This window comes from Atractosteus spatula, chromosome 13 (assembly GCF_055471065.1).
Source record: "Atractosteus spatula isolate fAtrSpa1 chromosome 13, fAtrSpa1.hap1, whole genome shotgun sequence".
In the NCBI taxonomy this organism is placed as follows: Eukaryota; Metazoa; Chordata; class Actinopteri; order Semionotiformes; family Lepisosteidae; genus Atractosteus; species Atractosteus spatula.
In genome coordinates this window covers 8,880,326-8,898,009 of record NC_142718.1, presented here as the reverse complement: position 1 = coordinate 8,898,009, position 17,684 = coordinate 8,880,326, and the positions used below count along the sequence as shown (strand labels likewise).

The 17,684-nt window shown below is 39.6% G+C and overlaps 1 protein-coding gene across 2 annotated transcripts in view; it reads right to left on the bottom strand.

The window, feature by feature from the left end:
* aox5 (aldehyde oxidase 5) overlaps positions 1-17,684 on the bottom strand; it is a 51,955-nt gene that overhangs the window by 5,748 nt on the left and 28,523 nt on the right. The window contains exons 16-30 of one of the 2 annotated variants that reach the window (XM_088930474.1): positions 17,508-17,601; positions 16,953-17,122; positions 15,230-15,356; positions 13,341-13,463; positions 12,636-12,732; positions 11,651-11,775; positions 9,962-10,095; positions 6,615-6,702; positions 6,443-6,529; positions 6,079-6,270; positions 5,279-5,506; positions 4,777-4,872; positions 1,865-1,993; positions 716-790; positions 102-154 (exon numbers count right to left, since the gene is read on the bottom strand). In XM_088930474.1, the coding sequence (XP_088786600.1) occupies positions 102-154; positions 716-790; positions 1,865-1,993; positions 4,777-4,872; positions 5,279-5,506; positions 6,079-6,270; positions 6,443-6,529; positions 6,615-6,702; positions 9,962-10,095; positions 11,651-11,775; positions 12,636-12,732; positions 13,341-13,463; positions 15,230-15,356; positions 16,953-17,122; positions 17,508-17,601 (1,818 nt within the window). The remainder of the gene's footprint in view (positions 1-101; positions 155-715; positions 791-1,864; positions 1,994-4,776; positions 4,873-5,278; positions 5,507-6,078; positions 6,271-6,442; positions 6,530-6,614; positions 6,703-9,961; positions 10,096-11,650; positions 11,776-12,635; positions 12,733-13,340; positions 13,464-15,229; positions 15,357-16,952; positions 17,123-17,507; positions 17,602-17,684) is intronic. The other variant, XM_088930473.1, reaches the window with a different exon arrangement.

Below are 17,684 nucleotides of genomic sequence, written 5' to 3'. Positions count from 1 at the left end.
GAGCAATTAAGTTGCTCCATCTTAATTTTCCCCTGTTGGTAACTGGTCTTACTACAGAAGACAAATGTACCCTCAGGTAAAACAAGGTGAAGATAACTTACATGAAGAAGCCTGTTGCAGATAAGCTCACTTTCTGACAGTAAGCCTCTTTTATCTGTGAAACGGATTAACACGAATATTAGATTTAACAGCCCATCTTGAAAAATCAAACGTTATGTCTTGCACTATTGCTTGTTCTATAATCACGTGTTTATACTGCCACACTGCTCTGTGTTGAGTGATTTATAAGTTTGCATATAAATTATATATATATATGTGTTTTTATGTAGCACAACTGCTACTGCATCTACTCACGTTTTAAGTAAGACTGGAATTTTTAACACCATCATTCTTGTTATGATGAAACTTCCATAATTGATCAAATAAATATTAGTTATATGATTAATATTATTAACCTAGACCTTTTCAAATCCATCGTTATTGATAACATGTTGCACTGGAAATCTAGGCTACTGTGATTTTTGAGGAAATAAAATTGCTTCAGAACACTGTTTTTAAATGCTTTCAGGCTAAATGTTTTCAAACCAAGTAAGAGAGAACATTTGTTTGAAGAAATGTACAATTACGACAGTTTGTGAAAAGATAAACAGCTATTTCTCCGAAAAGGACTGTTAACAGTTACTCTGATTGTCTGGTGAGTATCGTAAGTCCTTACCCACTCTGCCCAGGTGTATTTGGGGTGCTCTCTCATGATTGGCTCAAGACGGTTCATCAGTTTTTCACAGCCATCCTAATCGATAATTAATATTAATATTAATATTCTATTAGAACTAATATTTTAACTTAGCAGATAATCGGTTTGCCACACTACCAATACCTTTAAAGCCACTTCATTGTTTTTTCAATTTAGTCATTATTTTCCGTGATTTTTCATGTACTGCTTGTATATTTTGTCTTTACTACGGAAGCGCATTGCTGCCACCAAGGGAAAAAAATAATTACGAGATAGCAACGATTACTTCAGTATATGTACAACTTGTTATGTTGTGCACTGAACGCATCTAGAAGCTACTGTGAACTTGACTGGCACTTCCGGTTTAACTGTCTTGTCAACATCCAGTGGTGCAGAATTCGTACGGATTTACTTTCGACTGGGGTTTGGTCATAATGAAATCTTGCAATTTTTAGCAAATATGAACAGAATCATCATAAGCATGAGGACCACTTTTGTGGAATTTCGAAATTAAAGCAATAATGGATCCATTATGAACAGTAACACCTGCAATCAGTCCTACTGCTTAAAACTAAATCCGCACGTACAGGTAGCGATATAGGTATTATGCAGTATGACGATTGTGCTATCACGTGATCACACAAATATTTGATAATTTCCTAACTGTTAAAAGCTATTCACAAACACTGCTTTAGGAGATACATCACAGTTCGCAAAAACATCTTGAACACGTTTTTAAATATGCGTACTTCAGATTTTAACTTATTATTTGAAGCTTTTTTTTGTGGACACTGCGGTCGAAAATAATATTTTTTATTGAATTATGCTAACTTCCCTGTTTGACATGATAGTATGTGACTGTGTGCTCTCTGCCTTAATTTCTAATCATGCCTAACTGGGTATTCTAACTACTGTATGTGTTGTTAAAGATGATAAAGTTTGCCTTCAATTATTTCATCCATTTGCATCTCCCCTTTATTTTTGTCTTATCAGTTGTGTGCTCTTAGAGCTCTGACTCCAGAATTTGCTCTGCTTTGTATTGAAGATCAGATTAAACCTTCTCTGTACAGTATGTTCACAGTTACTGTGAGAGATGGGTGAATGTGGAGGGTATATTTGCATATCCACAACCTTCACAGCCATGCCAACTGCGTCAGTGCCAAAGGATGCTGCAGATGGGGCAGCATTGGGCACATTTCCTGTGCATGTCTCACTGATGTGAATTAAAGACACAGGGATCTTCAGGACACGGCTGGCAACCTGCAAAATATAGAATTTATATTAAAATACCAAAGTCTTCCAGGAAATGCCTTTCACAGTGCCTTACTCCTGCTTAGGTGGAATTGGCCGATATCTCTCCCATAAACCTTCATACTAAAGCATGGTGAAAGCTTTTTGAAAAGCTATTGAAATTCCACAGGGCATTAAAACATAAGAAGAAACTAAGAACAATTCGAAATGAGAGGAGGCCATTCGTCCCATCTAAATTATTTGGTAGTTCATGATGGTTCATCGCTTTTTCACAGACATCCTATAACAGTACTTAATATTCGTAGACTCAGATATTTTAGATCAGTTTACCACACAACTAATACCTTTAAATGCCACAATACCATTTTTCCTATTTTGTAATTATTGTCTAGAATTTTTTTATGAACTGCTTGTGTATTTTGACTTGTAGAATCCGGACCTGACCTGGGGTCATTCCTGACCTTGCTCGAGTGCAATTTCACTTAACATTATCAGAAATGGCCATTGTGCCATATTGTGTATACTTCTAATGCATACTGTATGCAATGGTCACTCTGAATACCCATTCATGGGAATAACGGAGGTGACCAGAGATGTACTCAGACAATAAAACTTTTTGTAAAAACTTCTTGGATTCGGAGCACCATGGGGGATACACCTTGCGTGTGTCTTCTTTGCTGTTCCCCAGAAAAGTTCTCCCATTTGCCACAGATTAAAACTAATTTCAAGCCTTTGCTGAACTTCACTCTGAATTCTTGCTTCTCTATAGTCTGTTACTTCATGATATTTTTTGTGCTGGTGGAGCCAGAGGCTAAGCAACTAATTTCACACCTTTTTAGCAAATGTTTTTACATCACTACACAATTATATACATACAGCACATACCACTGTTAAAGGAGCTATTTAGAATAGTACATTTTAGAAAATACTGTAAATTAGAATCCAGAAAAAAATAAATGAATTGGCAGAATTAATCAGCAGCCATATCACCCTGCAACTCCCCCACTGAAGCTCAGCAGGTATGAGCCTGGCCAGTACCTGGATGGGAAACCTCCTGGGAAAAGCTAAGGTTGCTGCTGGAAGTAGTGTTAGTGGTGCCAGTAGGGGGTGCTCACCCTGTGGTCTGTGTGGGTCCTAATGCCCCAGTATACTGATGGGGCCACTATACTATATTGTAAAAAAGTAAAACCAAGGTCCTGACTCTGTAGTCATTAATAATTCCCGGAGGTTTCCCAAAAACAGTAGATGTGTTACCCCAGTGTCCTGGCCAAATTTTTCCTGGCCTTTACCAATCATGGCCTCCTAATATTCCCCATCTATGAATTGGCTTCATCACTCTGTTCTCCTCCCCACTGATGGCTGATGTGTGGTGAGCGTACTGGTGCACTTTGGCCGATGTCATATCTTCCAGATGGGTGCTACACATTATTGGTGTTGGAGGGAAGTGTCTGGAAATGCGCTATATGATAATAATGATTCTTTTTTTTATTACAATTTTATAATATGTCATAATATTATGCAAGTCCAGGGCAACAGACAGACCGATGCAGCCATAACATTCAAAATAGTGTTCTTTACACTACAGTTTTTTAAAATTGAAAAAAACACCACAAAACAAACAAAACACCAATATAAAACTCTAAGCTCTTTTTCGAGCTCTTGACTAGTTTCAACAACTAGCTTTAGTGTTCTTACAGTTTCTGACCATTATGTTGGATGGCTAGGCTGCTTACCAGACACAAGTCTTTCGCTCTAAGACACTTTCAAAACTCTTCCAAAAGATGCTCAAAACTCACAGTTCCAAAGTTCATGGTAAGTTTAACTTTCTCAGGTAAGTGGAGCACATACTGTAGAAGATCCTATTGCTCTCTTGATCAGGCAAGACCTACATTTCTAAAACCATGTTAAATACAGTGTTCGCCAGGACAGTGGTTCACCATTCTGGCGTATCATTGTAGCTCCTAGTTTTTGTTCCATCTGGGCTCTTAATTACCACTTCTAATTGCACCATAAATATAACACTTTAGATTATTTTTGAAACCAGATGCAGAAACAGAACCAGTGAAAACCACTGTACTGTACATAAGTGACCATTTTTAGTTTCGTTTTTATTGTTTATTTAGACTTGGATGAAACAGTAGTCAAACTTATCGATACTGTATATAACTACTTGGGTCAGTTTTGTCAGCATTCTTGTGGATGGGCACTATCCCATGGGCCCCTGTCTTGAGAAACTGTTGGAAGAGTTGTGTCAATGGCTTCTGAATAATATCTCTTGTTTCCTTGGGGACAATTATTAAGGAACCATCGGGCCCTGGGGATATATTAAACTTGAGTACTTCTACAACTTGAAACACTTTTGCCTCGTCTGTGCTACTGCTATTTAATACAGAGCTTTGTCCCTCCACTGCCTGAGGCGTAATGTTGTCTTCTTCACAGTAAATACCTGAATGAAATTGTTCATTTAAGTACATCAGCCACTTCCTTATCTAGAGGTTTCCCTTTGTTGTCCTGCATACATTTTACTGGATCCTTTGTTGTAGTACTGAAAGAATGTTTCATTATTTATTTTAGCCTCCGTTGCAATATTTATGTCCATCTCTCTCTCTTGTACTTTTTAATATCCTTTATAAGCAGTGCTTGTGATTCAGGCTGCTCCTTTTTTAACAGTTTTGAGTGATTTTGAACTATAAACTATTATCAAAAATCAGAAAGATTCTGAATTTTCTATTGACTATTGAGACTTGTCGTCCACATAACATTTGAGAAGGTGCAATGACACCTCATCCCACCTGGATCACCTTGGTGTTGATACCCTGGCCCATCTCTGTGCCACCATGAGTGACCAGGACTGAACCATCCTTATAGATATGAATAAGGGCAGCTCCCTAAGGAAAGAAAGAAACCGTCTTCAATAAGTAAGCATTTCTGTAGTGACTAATGGATTACATACTTGTAGGTTCATTTTCAGCAACTGTAGTACTGTAAATTAGTTGCTCCATATAATTTACACTAATCGCAATAATATAGTTGCATTGAGAATTGAAGGGATTTTAAAAGATTCTTAGAATTTTTTAGAGTTGTTTTTTTTTAAATTAGTAATGGGTGCATTGCATGGAAAACACCTTTTCAATGAAGAATAAAGTTCTGAACTGTTTACAAGGAAGCAGTGCAGATTTTTTGTCAAACCACGCTGGACTTTAAATCGCACAGAAATTTGAGTAGCTTGTCCAGTACAAAATGGGTTAGTTTGTTTTCACACTTTAGAAGACAACTGAGAAAGAGCTGCTGCACCTGGTTGTAGAAGCCTTTGGAAAAGCCAATGCCAAATTTCAGTGGCACTGCGGAGATGCCTCTCTTCTTCCAGCGGTTTTGGGCATTGAACTCCTCGATGGCCAGCCTCCTGTTGTGATAGGCCGACTTCTTCAGACACTCCTCCCAACAGCGCACCATGTTATGAGGGTCGAACAGCTGCTTGTGGTGAGTGTAAGACGGTTCCTTGTACATGTTTATATCCCTCACCTAAAGACACAGTATTGAAGTTCTGTGGTCGTAGGAATAGTTACGTCCTCTCATATTTCAGAGATATTTCATGATTGGAACATTTTTTTCTCAATTCTAATTCTCTTCACTTATCTTTAACACTGGCCTTAGTGTGTCCTTTGGGATGAGTGTGCTTCCCTTTTCTACCTCCCAAACCCAAATGAGTTTGCCAAAACCCAAAATAGTGAGAAGAATGTGTTAATCTTTCCAACACTTAAAGTTTATGCACATTTTTGTAAATGGTCAAAAATGTTGTATTGATGTGGCCTAGGATTATATGAAACACCAATGAGCAGTTTGCTAATTGAATCTGTTATGAATTGGTAGGGATGTCATCTCTAGAGTAAAGCTTGAATGGCTAAGTGACACAGCTACAGTATGCACTGCTTAGTATTAGTATTAGTATGCTGACTAATGCACTGATATACTATATGGTGTCATTTTCTACATTCCTTAACAGCCATAAACTGGTTGACAAGATTAACTTCATTTCTCAAAATAGCACAACCATTCCTCGAAAGATGCTGAAATATACAATATATTTCTCTCACCTTCTCAGCAGGAAGGCCACATTTGGCTGCCACCTCATGTAGCACACTCTCAATGATCGTCAGACCCTGAGGCCCTCCAAACCCCCTGAAGGCAGTGTACGATGGGAGATACGTTTTACAGACCAGGCCCCTTCCTCTCAGGTTAGGGATTTTGTAACCATTGTCCATATGCAGCAGGGCTTTTTCCATAATCTAACCCAAAAACAACAAGAATAATCAAAGGGATCCATTTTCATTTAAGCAATTCTATAATATAATAACCTGATTTTTAAATATATTCCCTGTACCCACATACCAATCACAGAACCTCATAGTAATGCCATGTACTTGTACTATTGCATAGTAAATTGTAATGTGGACATACAAAGGAAGACTCATCCAAAGTGCTTCCTCCATTGCTGTAGTAGGTAATGTCTGCTGCAAGTATCGTTCCATCATTCATAAATCCCACCTATGGCAAGACAACATGTGAATGAATAACCGAGGACTGTAAGAATGGCATAAATGTGTAGTAAAGTCTATGCTTTGGAAATTACCTTGTATTTACCCAGAAAGGGGTGTCTTCCACTAGTGATCAACATGTCGTCCTCTCTGTCCAGCACACAGCGCACCGAACGGCCTGTCCTTCAGGAAAGACAGAAACACCCCAGTCATAGTCTTTTCATAAGAAAGTATCTGTATTATCTGCAACCTCGAGTTTTGTGGTGCCCCTAATCAATCTTTGAAGTAATGCGACTTACAGTACTGAAACTGTTATTCACACAGTAGGCACAGCATACTTTAAAAATCATGTCATTGGATTTCAAAAACAGCATCTACCCATTTCCTTTTTTTTTTCCTTCTTATGCAATACACAAAACATGCATTGAAATGGCACAAAGAACATTAAGTCAACAGAATACAAATGAAAACATACTGTACAAATCACACAATTCCAACATAATAACCTAGGACAGATTAGGTTTACAGTACAAACAAATACATAAAAAAATATAGCAAAGGAAAGGAAATAGGACAAAAAGGAATATGGGAGCCCAACTATTCAGGGTGGGATAAAAAAAAGGATCCATCCATTTTCTAACCACTTTACCTAAAACATGGTTGCCGGGGAGTCAGAGCTTATCCCAGCATGCAACGGGCACAAGGAAAGAAGCACCCTGGATAGGACACCAATCCAGCACACTCACACCAGGGCCAGTTTTCTCAGGAGGTAATTAACCTACCAGCATGTAGCTGAATTGTGGGAGGATGTACAAACCCCACACACAGAGCACCCCAGGTCCAGCACTGGTCCCAGGACTGCAGTGCTACAGGACAGCAATGCTAACCACTGCACCATCATACCACCTTTTTGAAGAGCCCAGAATAGTTTTTTTTAATCTATTTTCATCACCTACATTAGAATTATGCTCCTTTTTAATCACAGATAATTTTATTGAATGTCATTCATTCAATTAAAAAAACACCCAAATATGCCTCAGGCTGGAAATGGTCCCTTCTGGTCATTGAAGACCAAAAGGTCTGATATTTTTCACTCTGAGTGCTTCATTACCATACTGGAGCACTAATTAAATTGAACACGTGTCCAAAACCACCTTTATCAAAACCTGAGGCTGCCTGAGTAGATATCAACACAGCTCTCCAGTTCCACCAGGGGGCAGGCTGGCCCAGTGAACTGAGAGGTCTGCTTTTATAACTCAGTTGGTGCCTTTAGCAGCAACGTGATGAGAACATAAGAACCTGCTGACAGTGATGTGTTGTCACAGAGACCAAACAGTAAAGATCGTGTTTCCATCCACTCACTGAAAAATCACTTCCTTTGTTTTCTTCCACTACAGAAAGAAAATCACCTAATCTTATGACTCCTGAAAAAACTCACCGTTGACAGTGTCAAGATTTCATAATTGTACATCACATACTGTAACTATGTCAACGTATACTGAAATTATGTTCAAGCATTTCCACTCCAGGCCTTACTGTGCAGGATGATTTCCACAAAGAGAGTAATTAACTGCAGTTCTGCATGAGCAACATTTAATTGAAATAAAATTAGAAATACGACTACAGTTTTATACACAGATACCTGCTATAGAACAGCTGCTTTGACAAGTATTGTATGTATGTTATATCTTGGTCTTAAGAATTGTGATACAGACAGTCACACAATTGATGTTTAAACCACACACAGAAGTATAGCAACACAAAGATCATTTCTGCTTTTCTGAGGATGACCTTTTTAAAACGTGAGGTCACCACGACAGAAACAGCAAATGGCAGAATGAATTTCAAAATTCAGAGCACTGATGGTTGGTCTCTCTTACACTTACCAGGGCCAAAGGGACATTCAAATTGTGTGGTATCAGGATGAATTAATTTGGTCATTTTCCGATGCCATCTTATAGAAACACAACATGTGCATTTGCCATTTGTGTTTTTTGGAAAATCAGAAATGGTTTGTTCATTACTACGTAGAGCCATTAAATGGGAACTGCAGTCCCAATATTTAATGTTATTAAATCTCGGTAACAAAATACATTTATTGACATTATTTTACAAATTTTGAATAAACCACAAAATCGTGAACTTTGTAAAAGTACTGTAGGTCAGCATGTTGTTGCAAAATTGCATTCATAAGCCAGCAGCCATATCACCCTGCAACTCACAACTGGCAGCCCACTGAAGCCCAGCAGGTGTGAGCCTGGTCAGTACCTGGATGAGAGACCTCCTGGGAAAACACTAAGTTTGCTGGAAGAGGTGTTAGTGGGGCCAGCAGGGGGCGCTCACCCTGTGGTCTATGTGGGTCCTAATGCCCCAGTATAGTGACGGGGACGCTATACTGTAAACAGGCGCCGTCCTTCGGATGAGATGTAAAACCGAGGTCCTGACTCTCTGTGGTCCCCAGGGTGTTTCTCGGAAAGAGTAGGGGTGTTACCCTGGCGTCCTGGCCAAATTTCCCATTGGCCCTTACCAATCATGGTCTCCTAATAATCCCCATCTATGAATTGGCTTCATCACTCTGCTCTCCTCCTCACTGATAGCTGATGTGTGGTGAGCATTCTGGCGCACTATGGCTGCCGTTGCATCATCCAGGTGGATGCTGCACATTTGTGGAGATGGAGGGGAGACCCCATTATCTGTAAAGTGCCTTGAGTGGAGTGTCCAGAATAGTGCTATATAAGTGTAAGCAATTATTATTATTATTAGACTTCCCATGAATTGCAACGTGATGCAGCACCTTCCTGCTCACTAGTCACCGTAATGACTATTGTAATGCGATCTACAGTATGAGCAAATAAGTATGGGTTGTGCAGCAGACATTTCACCACAGAAATGCTCCAAAGTGATCTGCATGCAGAATTAAGAAGCAAGTTATAATTGTCTGCAAAACCGTCTGAAGTCGAGAACACTATTTCTATTGGATTGAAAGAGATGTATTTACAAACCTGCTTGTTTACAATGTAATAACACATCACAGGAAGTTTTCATGCCAAATTCTGAATCACAGAACATGGCACTGAGCATACCTGGAAATTTAGTCTATTTTGTGATATAAATTGGTGATTTTTGAGTCACAGTTTACATTTTCTTTTATTGTAGCTTGAAATGCACTCATCAATGCTGAATCTTTCTAATGTACAAATGTGAAATGTACAAATAGCATCACTGTTCCCGTTTAATTAGATAGAAGCATGCTCAGTTCATGCTTTAATTTCTTTTGTAGTTTACGTTACTGCTCTGAATGTTTCAAATCAAGAACATTTTGGTCCAGCAATCTTTATTGCTTTATTGGTGTACAAATCCAATTCAGTACAGTACTTATAATATTTAAATTGTGGTGGTGAAAGCATTTTCTAAAGGTAAACAGTGAACAAAATGTACTTACTTGTGTGCTGCCGTCGCTGTTATTGCAGAAATAGCTGCAATCTTCATTACCTTTCCACCAAAACCTCCACCCACCCTCTTCACATGGCATGTGACCTTATTGGCATTAGTGCCCAAAGTGAGTGCTACCACCTCCTGGGCAAAAAGAAATTAAAAACAGCAGCACAGTATAGAATTTCATCTGTCCACATCTCAGGAGGCAAAGAAGAAAAAATGTTATCTGATTTTATGTGATGTTCTGCTTTCTGTGATGTGCATGGGGGCGTCTTCTTAGCAACCTGCAGTAAAAGGCTGTTCTGCCAAAAGGACTACATTTTGTAGGAAATACTTTTACACAAAACTGAAAATCTTTCATGCTGACGGTGTAATGGAAGTGGCTGAGAGAGAAAGGATTGTGCTGCTTTTATTGAGATGTCTCTCATTTTGTACCTCCTTCACATCAAGCATGGCCATTTCCATGTTCAGAACTGTTTCCATGTTTCCTTGCTTTTTCCAATCAAATCAAGTCAAGTCTGTTGTCTTCTTTATATAACAGGCCTCTTTTTCCTTTCAGTTCAAACATATTACATCTCTGATTGCCTAATGTTATGCTCTATTCATTGAAAACAAAAAGGGCTTAATAAACCCTGCAGCACTATCACGGTCCAAATGATACATCTTTGCTCATCTGATAAAGAGTGTTCCTCTGGCTGTGGGTATTATCATGCAACTATAGCTCTATTCACTTTCATAATCATTACCATTCATGACATAGATAAGAATGTAAAGATTATCTGGTTTACTGTAATCACCAATTGCAGCAGAGGCTGTAAAACAAATACTGTAACACTGAGGAGCAGAGAACAATTCAAAGCATTCCAGTCACAGCTCAGGTAAAGTAATACAGTAATTGAAAAATAACAAATTGGGTGGAGCTCTGGCTTCCTCTCATCTAATAGTAAACATGCTGGCTAGATAAATACATCAATATTCTAACAGCTTTATCCAATACAGGGTTGTGGGGGAGATGGAGCCTAATCTGGCAAGCAGCAGGCACAAGGCAGGATACACCCTGGATGGGATGCCAGTCCATCATGCTCACACCAGGGCAAATCTTCCCGGAAGTCAATTAAACTCCCAGTATGTCTTTGGACTGTGAGGAGGGGACTGGAGCACCCAGAGGAAACTCACGTAAAGATGAGGAGAACATTCAAACTCCACGCTGACACTACCCCAAGTCTCGAATTAAAGCAAGGCCCCAATGCTGTATTGATAATCACTGTGCGTGCCAGCTGGCTAGATTAATCTTGTCAACAAACTGTGCCTGTTTGCTTGTGTGTGTGGCCCCCAGCCTGTGCCTTGTGATTTTGGGATAGACTCTGGGTTGCAGAGAACCTCACCAGAAATAAGTACTTTTCTGATAATGGAATTATCTTCCTTGGCCTAATATTTTAACTCCTGCACTCTGGCCATTCTCCGCAGTAAGAAACGATTGCTCTCTTCCGCATTATATCAACGGATTACAAGCCTGACAAATCTGGAAACCATGGGGGTTTCGAATGAGACAATAATTTCACTTTAGGTTCTAAGTTTCAGAGCTCATCATAAATGAAAGATCTACTCAGATTTCGTATTTATATCCTAGGTTTTATCAATTTTATAATACTACATGTGTTAAAATACAGCCAGGTTTAAAGCAAAAGTGTCTTACCTGGGTGTATGCGGCATGTTGAGTTGCCACAAAAAGTTCCATTTCACCATCTTCCCCTTTTGGAACAGCTATGACACCTTGTGTCTCCATATAAAAATGCTCCTGCCCACCCATGTAAATCTGTCCTGTTTACAGATAAAAAAACTTGTTTACAGCTTGTCCTGACAGAGTCAAAGCCACTCAGCTCTTGATGTTTTTGGCCTGTTGTGGTTGGCTAATGACAAAACCCATTCTGGACCACCAATGTGTAGACTTTGGAACAAACCTGTCACTGACAGACAATTGCAGAGAATTTGTACACATCTCATGCTTCAGCTACCAATAACTGACCTTTCCAATTGGGTGAATTGTTTTTTATCCAAACATTTAATCCATTATTAGTATAAAATTAGAGAACTGGAAAAGAAAAAGTAGCAGTTAATTCCACAGTGAAAGGTAAAAAATAAAAAGAATAGAAATGTTTTTGTGCTTAATGAATCATCCTGTTGAGTTATGTGTCTAGTTATAACAGCCATGTCAATAATAGTGTTAAATTCCCCCTGTGGAGGAATGGGCTAACGCTCTCAGTCACCTGGCCAGTTGCTTGAAAACAATTGGTCATGTGACCTTATATAAAGCAGGAAGGAGCATCTCTGTTGGAATCATGTCTGCTGTCTGCTGTGTACCTGTATTCTCCACTCAACCAAGGGAGATGAATTAACCAAAGACCAAAGAGTCTCAGGGGAGATCTTTAAATTGTTTGTCTGAAGTCAAGCAGTTCACCTGCTCAGCTTTGATAGTTAGGGACTGCGAGAAGATGAAGATAGTCAGAAGTTCAAAGAGGGGCTTAGACTTTTGTTTTGCAACACTTGTCGTTTGAACTTTACACCTGTGTGTTTGGTGTGTCTGGTTGGCCTGAACCTGCCTACTTTAAAGGCTCTGTCACAACACGCCCAGTGGGTTGTCACACTAGTGTTAATTCATAGCTTGCTTTACAATGTTTTACCTTCAAGAATAAAATCCACTTTTTCAAAGGCTTCATCCACATTTCCTCTTTCCAGTTTCCTCTTAGGGTTAAAGAAGGACTGGTGTTGGATGGCTTCCTGAACAAGCAAGAATAAGAAGATTTTGTATTTGAAGGGTGGAGAAAAAAACAATCCAGACAGATTTGTCCCTCACCAGAATAAACAAGGGAGACCTCCAATATGTACACATTTATTTAACAGCACTAGCCATGGATTGGTCATTCTGATCCTACAAACCCACAGTTGTATTTAAAAATTGCAATCTAAACCTTGTAAGATGTGCTTTACATTAAGGCAATTATTAGTCAGGCTAAAGGGTATTTTAGTTGCACAAGCACATTATAACAAATATAAAACAGCTGCTTCAGCATTCAGCGGAACCAAAGAGACTCTGTGTTTCAATATATGGAAATATACATCGGGTGGGTTTTGATTTTGATGACTACCTATTTTTAAAACAGCAAAAATATTTAGGTTTTCATTTATTGAGTTTTAATTACAGCAGATTAAACTGACAAAACATTCTAAGTTGTTTTTTTTTGTACCAGTCAAATAAGATATATAGATTGTTTTCTTGATTGAACTCCACTGAACCTTTATACATTTATACATTCTGGTTACTTTAAAAATAATGGGAGCACATTTGCTCAGGTCCTGTGGGAGCTGAAGAAGTGACAGATGTGAACCTCAATAGTGAAGAAGACAGGGGTCAGATCTTCATAGGTGACTTTCACTCTCTCTGCCGCTCTCTTGGCCTGGTCTCTCGTGTCTGCTACAATGGCTCCAATAATCTGCCCAACACAGGTCACCTACAGACATAGGATCAACATGCATCAACATCTTGTACATCTAGCTTTAAATATAGACTGTGGAAAAATTGATTTTATTGGAATCCTGGGATAATGTTTGTGATATTCTTTAATCCCGTGGAAACAACCTTGTATGGTTCCATGGGAAAGTATGGTGGACGTTTTGAGGAAATGTGTAAATTATAACGCTATCAGCACTGACCTCCTGGGAAAAACTAAGGTTGCTGCTGAAAGAGGTGTTAGTGGGGCCAGTAGGGTGCGCTCACCCTGCAGTCTGTGTGGGTCCTAATGCCCCAGTATAGTGTTGAAGACACTATATTGTAAAAAGGTGCCGTCCTTTGGATCAGACATAAAACCAAAGTCCTGGCTTTCTGTGGTCATTAAAAATCCCAGAGTCTTTCTCGAAAACAGTAGGGTTGTTACCCTGGCATCCTGAAATTTTCCCCTGGCCTTTACCAATCAAGGTAATGGCCTCCTAATAATAATCCCCATCTTTGCACTGGCTTCATCACTCTGGTCTCCTCCCCAGTGATAGTGTTACGATGCCTAGTTCAGGACCCTGTGCAGACGGTATAATCCGGAAGTATTTGGAAAAGGACAACGGGGAGGAAACGAGGATCAGGGTTGAGAAACTGGGGGGCGTGACGATGGTGATCTGGTGCTCGGGGGGGGGGTGTGGCCATGGCAAACAAATCCATGGGAGTCCATGGGGTAATCGGGGGTGAAGTCCAAAAGTACAAAACCGGGTGATCCAAAAGAGACAAGACAAGATGAGGTTAAAAACCGGAACGGGATCCAGTGCAGTGACAGGGAATAAAAATGGGATGACAAGGCCTATGCCGTCGGGGTTCTCCTGGACCCGCTGGTAGGCGGGTTTCTGGGCGTCCATCTTCCAATGCTGAGCCAGGAATAGCGAGAGCATCTGGCTTAAATAAGGAGGGGCAGGATAGGAGGCAGGTGCACATAATCAACTAAAATGTGAAAGAGCCGGAGCGCCCTTAAGAGGAGGGATTACGATCGTGACAGATAGCTGATGTGTGGCGATTGTATTGGTGCACTGATTGTATCATCCAGGTGGGGCTGCACATTGGTGGTGATGGAGGGGATCCCCAGTGCTTTGAGTGGAGAGTCCAGAAAAGCACTATATAAGTGTAAGGAATTATTATTATAATTAAGCAAAAGTCTGGGTATTGAAACTTGGCATAGAACTTTAAAAAAATCTAGTCTTTTAATGTCAGTCTAATGCTAATGTGGAAATTCAAAAACAAGCAACAGTCTAGTTCAGGTAAGAAAAAAAGTAACTTCAAATTATACAGAATCCATTTATCCAAGACGTGCAAATAAGCTGACTGATCCTCAGTGGTCTATGTGATGGTTCGGTGGTGCACAATACAGGACTGCAACTTTCATTCTAATTCATGTTGGTACTGTAATTGGATGCATGATGACATAACAAACCTAATTCAGCATTGTCACTCGATTGTATAACACATTAAAGACTTTCAACTATGAAATACTATAACACTACCCAGCTGTTGATAGTTTACAGTATCCAACAGCCAACACATCCAGATGACTGAAAAATGAAGATTTAACACACACTCCCATGTCCCAAGCCCTAGGCTATCTACTTGAGCCAATCATGGTTTACAAAATTAAACTTGGCAAACAACTAAACATATCAGTCTGTGGCTCTCCTGGACAAGCAAAGAGAAACTTTGATCTCGTTAAACCCACGGTGCGTTGGTATGTAGAGCAGGCAGTACCTCCTCCTCAGCAAAGAGTTCCTCCACTTCATTAAACCACAGCCTCCTGTTGACTCCTGGAACATCTTTGGCTGACAGGAAAGTAACCACCCCAGGCACACTGACCGCTTCTGAAGCATCAATGGATCTGAGTCATGAGACCGCCGGCCAATGAAATATAGGAACACACTTTAGAATCTCACAAACACCCTGGGTGAATAAAGCAGCTCAATAGTTGCCTAGTTACAATCAATGCATAATTTAATGTTGTACAATTAATGTTGGGTACATAGATATGGTTAGAAAAAATTCTGCCATTAACACCACCAAATATCAATAAGTAGAATATCCATGCATCCATCCATTTTCTAACTGCTTTATCCAATACAGGAAAGAGGGGGAGCCGGAGCCTATCCTGGCAAGCAATTGGGTACAAGGCAGAATACACCCTGGATGGGACACCAATCCATCACAGGGCACATTCATAGACACAGACACATGCACATTCTCACCAGAGCCAATTTTCCCAGAAAATAACTCAACTACCAATATGTTTTGGACCGTGGGAGGAAACCAGAGCACCTGGAGAAAAGTCACACGTACACAAGGGAATACTCCTTGCAGATCGCACCCCAGGAATTGAACACAGGACACCAGCCCCGCAAGGCAGCAATGCTAACCACCCTGCTACCCAATAAGTACAATATGGAACTGCAAATTATGTTTCGGTATGATTGCATTTTTCACCGCCTGAATGTTTCAATCTTAAGTTGCTTTTACAAACGTTCTTAGCTGTGCTAGTAAAAATGGTTTCTAGCTGGAAGTCTGTGGTGGAGAGAAGTCAGAATCACAGCCTGAGAGACAACTCTTGATTGCTATGAAACACATTCATTCAGATATCAGTTAATTTGGGAAGAGTTAGCTGGACCGACAATAACTGAAGTGGTCACACGCACAGGAAACACGCAATACGATGTATGTACGATCAAAAGGATAAATAAAAAATGTAGATGAAACGTGTTGTATTGTGGTTTCCATCAAGAAGGAGTGATTACTCCTATGCATTTTTATTAGCTTCCATTAAAATTAGAATTACCACTTTTATTTAACATAAATAATAGTCCGTGCATTAATAATTTCCTGCTCTTGCTCAAACTTGCTTTTATGTGTATGACGGCTTTTTTAGGTTGAGTGTCTTATATTTGCTGTGATCTGATAAACCAGTGATGGGTTTATATATTCTACGATCGCTAGTGTAATTTCCGTTAATGCCTAATTCAAACCATCCTAATTATACCATAGAAATATACCATAAAGCTTTCTACCAAGGCACATAGCTGCAGTGCTCACTTCCACTCTTGATGTGATAAATTTCCCTAGTGTATTGCCTCAATAGTTTCAGGAAATGTAGATTAAACTGCATATAATATTTGCATGGAGTTTGTTTATTCTCCCCATGTTAATGTGTGCTTTTGCTGGGTACTACGTTCTCTAACAACAGTCCAAAGGCGTACCTTGCTGGTAGGTTAAATGGCTTCTGGTTGTGTGTGTGTTTTTTTGCTGTGTGTGCCTTGCAATGGACTAGCTTCCCATCCAGGGTGTATCCCGCCCTGTGCCCGTTGCTCGCTAGTATAGACCCCGGCTGTGCCACTACCTTGTATTGGATAAAGCAGTTAGGAAATGAATGAATAGATTAGAATAGATACAAAGTTTAGGATCTTGAGATTTACAAGGTAGCACTTACATTATTTTGGCATGCGGTCTGGTGCTCGTCACCATGAAGAGAAAGAGTTCCCCAGTGATGCTGGGAATGTCATCATAGTAAACTGCCTCCCCTGTTGCCTGTTTGAAGGAAGACTGGTGCATGCTGGGCCGTCCAATGGGGTCATCTAAAGGCTGTGTGGCTTTAACAACCTGGTACAACATCGGAAAAAATATGAAGAAGAGGGTCTGCTCTCATACATGTGTACGGTGTATCCCATCTTCATTTTCATACTCTTTGTAACAGATCCTTTTGTGACAATTATCATCCGAAAATATTTTAAGACATTTCTTTGAAATTAAGTAACAAAAGCTAAAACTCAAGCAATGCTTGATTGTAGAAAAGAGAATACTGTCAATTCTCAGGGAATTTTTATTGAATAGATCGCATGGTATGAAAATGTGACTTGAAGGGTAAGGTTTTATCACAATATAACACCGTTGTACTTATATTCCATTTCTATAGAGTATCACTAAATGAAAAGATCTCATGTTATTTTCAAAAAACCAAAGGCACATATAGATTCTTCTCTTAAACAAACCTGGTATGAGTGATGTCCTTGTGGCACCTCATTCCTAAAAGACTTGAGAGCAGTAAGATATTCAGGAGGCAGATCTTCGACACACAAATCCTGAAGAAAAACCCAAGTGGATTTAGTACATTGCATTGGGTTCTTGTAGTACAAGAAGAAGGAATTTACATACTGCTATTTAA